The sequence below is a fragment of the Simochromis diagramma genome, unplaced genomic scaffold (genome assembly GCF_900408965.1).
Source record: "Simochromis diagramma unplaced genomic scaffold, fSimDia1.1 OVJJ01000596.1, whole genome shotgun sequence".
NCBI lineage: Eukaryota > Metazoa > Chordata > Actinopteri > Cichliformes > Cichlidae > Simochromis > Simochromis diagramma.
The window spans coordinates 24,348,469-24,354,468 of NW_024387245.1; the positions used below are offsets into that span (position 1 = coordinate 24,348,469).

At 38.5% G+C, this 6,000-nt stretch overlaps 1 protein-coding gene across 1 annotated transcript; it reads left to right on the top strand.

Moving 5' to 3' along the window:
• Positions 1 to 739: 739 nt before the first annotated feature.
• On the top strand, positions 740 to 3,902 carry LOC120714532 (lysozyme C-like). Its single transcript, XM_040000796.1, has 4 exons — positions 740 to 908; positions 1,223 to 1,381; positions 3,573 to 3,651; positions 3,735 to 3,902. The coding sequence occupies exons 1-4, from the start codon at positions 782 to 784 to the stop codon at positions 3,799 to 3,801; spliced, it is 432 nt and encodes a 143-aa protein (XP_039856730.1). The 5' UTR covers positions 740 to 781; the 3' UTR covers positions 3,802 to 3,902.
• The last annotated feature ends 2,098 nt before the right edge of the window (positions 3,903 to 6,000 follow it).

The window sequence follows — 6,000 nt, forward strand, 5'->3', positions numbered from 1 at the left end:
ATGAATGTGGATTATTGTTATTCAGCCTATGTGCCCCTTCAAACATCTCTGCACGGCCCTGATCATCGACAAAATGTCCCCATCTTTCTCTGCAGCAGATGGAAACATTACAACTGTTTCTCCTTTTAAGGAAACACATTGAAATTAATAATGTTAAACTCAGTTAAAATCTCTACTTTCACTGTTTATTATTTCAAAGATTGAAGAGAGATTTTGATAATTTTCTGTTTTTGTGGTCATTTTAAGGAGCTGATAGATGAATTTAAAATCACTGGTTGAATGTTTAAAGCTACTTTAGGCTTATTGAATCAAACATGATGTTTGTTTGAGGAAAATGTGGTCTCATGTGTTGCAAAAACAAACAGAAAAACTTTCCACAACTCTGGAATCTATCTCAACTTGACCAATATGCTTTGTTTGTCCAGCTGTATTTTTTAAGAATAAATCCACCATTGCTTGCTTTTCCACTTTCACCTAACCGTTCCCTTGTGGGTATTTGGGTCCTCTTATCTAGTTAGACCTTTTTTTTCAAATACACTTTTCAGAGCTTTGGGATCCTTCTCAGCTGGATCGATATGCTTTGTTTGTCAAGCTCTATTTTTTAACCATATACCCACCATTGCTTGCTTTTCTACTTTGATGCAACCCTTCCCTTGTGCTGTCCTTTGGGGACCTCTTATCTGAGCCTGGAAATCAACACCATTTGCAACTAAGTATTTTTGGCTATAAAAAGGGAAGCAGCAGCAGTTGTGGACACATTCGGACAAGGAAAAATACCATCATGAGGAGTCTGTTGGTTTTGCTCTTCTTGGCTGTGGCCAACGCCAAAATCTTCGAGCGCTGTGAATGGGCCCGCACGCTCAAGGCTAACGGCATGGACGGCTACTATGGAATCAGCCTTGCCGACTGTGAGTACCAGCATGTCAGCTTAGGAAAATGCAAGATAATTCTTAACTTGTACATTGTTACCAATGCCATGTTAAGGGTAAGGTCATGGTTACTCATATGTGGAATTTTCACCTACTTGCTTTTTAATAATATTGGTGCGCAGAGAGTCCAACTTACCGATCTATCTTCCAACTTGTGTAACCTTAGTTTTTAAAATCTGTCAAGAATGTGATTCTGACCAAGCGTTAATATATGAAAAACAGGTGAATTTTAGTTTACCTGACACTTAGCTTTCAAGTTGTCTATACCTCCAGCTCTTTTTTTCTGTCTGCAGGGGTTTGCCTCACCCGATGGGAGTCAAACTATAACACCATGGCCAAAAACACCAACAATGACGGATCCACCGACTTTGGCATCTTTCAAATTAACAGCTACTGGTGGTGCAATGACTACATCATCAACTCGCATAACGGATGCAACATGAACTGCAGTGGTCAGTCATGAGCCTCAATAGGTTTTTAGCTTAGGTCCTCTTGCTGTCTGAGTGATGGCAATCTTTAACCTTGTGAGGTGTTAGTCATCATAGGTCCTAACACTTACCTTAAACTTTAAAGAAAAGCTAAATAAATTATTTTTGGGGGAAACAGAATAGTGCCTGATGGGTGTTTCCTGACTGCCAAGGATTAGGAGAACTTGGGAAATTTAATAAAACAAATATTACATTTTCTGCTTGTCTGCATGAGTTAAAGTTGAAAGGGTTTAGGGTTGGGGACACCATCAATGATGACTTAGACCTAGGGCTGGTCATCACTGATTTCTATAACTGATTAAATTCCAATTCGCAAGGTCCTGATTCGATTCAATCCCCAATTCGATTCAGTTTTGACTCAGTCAGAAATATTATAATTATGATCATTTATCAGTACATATCCATATTGTATATCTATGTATAAAAACAAAGCTGACACTTGTTAGACTTCATTAGAGGTGTAAGCATCACACCAGATGATATCTGAGCATAAAACACAGAAAAACATGAAGAAGATTTTCCTGGCCTGGCTTTTTATAGCAGATAAACCTTAAAAATATTCTGCAACTGATCAAAAACTGAAGAAAACCATGAATAAACATATGAACATTACCTGATGATGCTGAAATGAAGCAGAACAAAGTTACAGAGGTTTTATTAGAGACACAGCTAAGCATTTTGCAATTTGACATAGTTTGTAAAAGTTTAAATTTGTTCTGTATTGAACATCAGACCAGTTAGTAATAAGCGACTCATGCAGAAAGTAGAGCTTTTTGATGGTAAATGGTTTCTGAGTACACTGAGAGAGAGAGATTTTTATCATGGTGGAAGCAAAACAGCCAAAGTAAGAAGGAATTAATGACAATGTTTTTCAAACATGAAGCGTAGTTTTGATCTTCTTTTGCTGTTGGTTCAGTGAATTTTGGTCAGAGAGTGACGAAACCTGAAGCTGCAGAATCTGTGAGATGTCAGCTTTCAGCACCCAATGGGGTGTCTGCATACGTGCCATCGGGTGAACGATCCACACTTTGTGTTTACATCTTTGTGCGCAATCGTTTTACCTGTTCTCATTGCCTGTTTTAGCCGTTTGGCAGCTGTTTAAACAGTTTGCTGAGCTTCAACCTGAGATTCTGACATTTCTGGCAAAATACATTTATATTTAATAATCGATTCAGGATTTAATGAATCAATATTGCATTATTCGAACTAAAATAAACCCACCCCTACATAGACCTCAGAGGGTTAAAGCATAAAGCTAATACTTTATAAGTTGCATATCTGGTAGTTTTAAACATATTCTCCTTAAATGTGATGCTTTAAAGATCAGGAGGCAGTCAAGACCCAAACAGAACCAAAACTCCAATGGGATGCTCTGTGTATGCTGGCTACAGAAGTAGACACTTTTGTATACCCTCTATCCCTCCAAAAAAACGCTCTTACTTCTCAAATACTTACCTCTGTGCATGGGAAATTACTCTTAGTAAAAAGCAGCATGTTAAGTGCAACACTGGTACTGTCCATGATTGGTCCTTTCTGTCACTTGTATCTGTCTCTATCCTTATAGCAGCAGATACAGGTGGTTATAAACTGCTGCACAGGAGATAAAAAATGTTTATGTTAATACTCTATTGGTCTGCAAATACTGGTCTTAAGACCACTTTTGCTTTGTGTTAATTTTTATTTTAGATTTGAAGTTTACTACTGCTGTTGGAACAGCTGAGGGCTACAGGCTTTTGCCCTGATTTCTTCAACATTGTTTTTACAAGAGCAATAACATCGCAATTAAATTAAAATGAGAAGAGTGTACACTTTTCAGAACAGTTTTGCATTCAAACTAGTTCAACATTGGTTAATTCTTAAATTCTTGACACAGATTATTAGTTATTTAGGTTGAGAATGTAAATGAAACTGTACATGGACATTTCTAAGTTTGGGGTACTCTCCTTAATGGCAGACCAGTGCAGCATTCACAATACTGCAAGAAACTGCTTCAAACCACCTAAAATCCTGTCTCATTATGTCCTAAGTTGACTAAATTTTTAATATTGTCATTTGACTCACTTTTTTCTCAGTTTCAGCAATGCCAGCTACAATTTTGATGTTTTACGCTTTGGATTTTTACGTTGCTGTCCTTTTTTCCCATTTTTGGTCACAGCGTTTTTGAGCGATAATGTCAGTGCAGCAATCACCTGTGCCAAACGTGTCGTGAGGGATCCTCAAGGCATCAGTGCCTGGTAAGAACGAATCACATAACTGACAAACAGTTTCTGACTGATTGACCTCTTACTTGGTTAATCATACTTTTGTCTGGTTTCAGGTATGGCTGGCAATATAACTGTGAGGGTCGTGACCTCAGCTCCTATGTGAGTGGATGTGGTGTTTAATCAGCCCACGGCAACAGGAGGGTCTCGTCCACATAATAAGATGTCCCCGTCTTCTTCTGTTTCTGTAATTTCTCAAATTAATAAACTGAATTAAAATCACAGCCTTCATTCTTTTCATCTACCTTTTTTAGGATTTAACCCTGAAAGTTATCATCAGTCATGACCCCAACCCTAAAGTATTCAATTGAAATATATAATAATCACGGCGGGATATGCCGATGTGTTTTGTTGAACGGACCGAAGAGCAGACACTGAGAGAGAAGTTGCAGGTGAAACAAAAAGCGAGCCTTTATTCGGCTGGTGGCAGTTGATAAGCATGAAAACTATGAAAAAACTATGACACACTATCAAAACACTATAAAACACTACGACATACTATGGTGGGGATAACAGACGACCTGACAATGACATACAGAAAACAGAGGACATAAATCCACACAGGAGGTGATCAGGGGAAGTGGGAACACATGGGGAAACAGCTGGCTGACATGAACCTAATGACAGGAAGGGGAAGTGAAACTAAATACAATGAACAAAGAACACAAGATTCCTTCAAAATAAAACAGGAAACATGGAGAAAAATACAATAATCAACGAAATAAAACTAAAATACACACAACACTAGGCCGCAGACCCAGTACCATGACAATAATATTGTATTAGATTGTTCTTCCAAGTCCTTACAATCAGAGAAAAAGAAAATAACATAATTATTATTATAACTGGAATAAATAAAAATGGTTTAGATATTACAATTCTGCTTTCTCAAGTGGGTAGGATTATCACCAGTGATGACTTAATGATTTCTGTCCATGTTTTAGCTACAACTGGAGACCTGTTCATGACACTAACAAGTGAAGAGGTTTGATGGGTGTCTGTTACTTTCTTTGTTCTCTGACTTCCAGGCTTGGGAGAGCTTGAAAAATGTAATAATATTCTAATATTTAACCTCCTAGGACCTGGCGTCCACATATGTGAACATCACATTTTGGGTTATTTAGACCAAAATACTCAATTTTGCTCTACAAGAGCCTGATATCCACTTACGAGGACATTATACTGCTACTGTTCTATCAAAATTTTAAACGAATATCATCACATGTGGCTCTTATTTTTCTTAAAAACAAAAATAAGGTAAAAAAATAAATAAATCTGGTAATTCTTTGTTTTTACATTCATATGCCCCAGTATGCTCAAATATCAAAGAGAAATTAAAAATGTATGCCGTGGAAGAGTTCGGGTCTTAGGAAGTTAAAGCACACAGTAGTGTTGGTGTCGATACCAATGACGACTAAGATCTCAAAGGGCTAAAGCTGTTATACTCTATGATTCTCTATTCAGAGCAACTTCTGATATACTGGTAGTTTTGACCCTTTTCTCCCTAACTGTGATGCTCTCAGCAGGTTTTGGAGACCCAAACAGAATGTAACCTATGTACAAGAGAATTTACTTTTAATTTATAATTGTATGTTTTAGTACAACATCTGCCACTTCTACCTGCAGTATGCTGCTTATATATAGATAAATATGGTGACATACTTGTGAGTGACAGCAGGATGGATAATTGCATTAATGATGCTGGGCACTGATTGGTGGGTAATTCCTGTGAATAGGGGTGTCAAAACTATGGTCTGACAGCCAGAGCCTGATAGATGGTCTAACCTGGCAATCTAAAGGAGCTGGCAAGCTCATTTACACATGCAGCCAAGTCTAGCTTGGCTGCATGTGTAAATTGCAAAGAAGGATTTCAGGCTTCTAGACCTTGTTGATAGAACAATTGGAGATTATGTATCGGAATTTCAGGAGCAGGACCACGTGTCACGTGTTGCCAGGGCAAGCCGTGTGTGAATTATTTAGGACCCAAGAGGCGGCAGCTCTGGTGTAAGTGAGTTTATTAAACAAATGTAGATACAAACAGAAATGGCAAGGGTGAACATGAAACTAAGAAAACCTAAACTGGGAAAAACTAACCAGAAACAGAGATGCAGGGAGATGCAGGGAGATGCAGGGAGATGCAGGGAGATGCAGGGAGATGCAGGGAGATGCACAGGATGACGGACAGAGAGATTCAGACGAACCAGCAACAAGGACGAGGGAACACACACTATAAATACACACACCAGCAATCAGGGGATGGGAAACAGGAGGGAAACACACCTGGGAGACATCACAGCTGACGAGGCAGGGGAAACGTAAACA

Bases quoted from the DNA above. Each gene is read 5' to 3' on its own strand.
- LOC120714532 (XM_040000796.1), top strand. From the start codon at position 782: ATGAGGAGTCTGTTGGTTTTGCTCTTCTTGGCTGTGGCCAACGCCAAA. The intron at 1,382-3,572 runs GTCAGTCATGAG...TTTTGGTCACAG, and splicing joins ATGCAACATGAACTGCAGTG to CGTTTTTGAGCGATAATGTC. The intron at 3,652-3,734 runs GTAAGAACGAAT...GTCTGGTTTCAG, and splicing joins CCTCAAGGCATCAGTGCCTG to GTATGGCTGGCAATATAACT.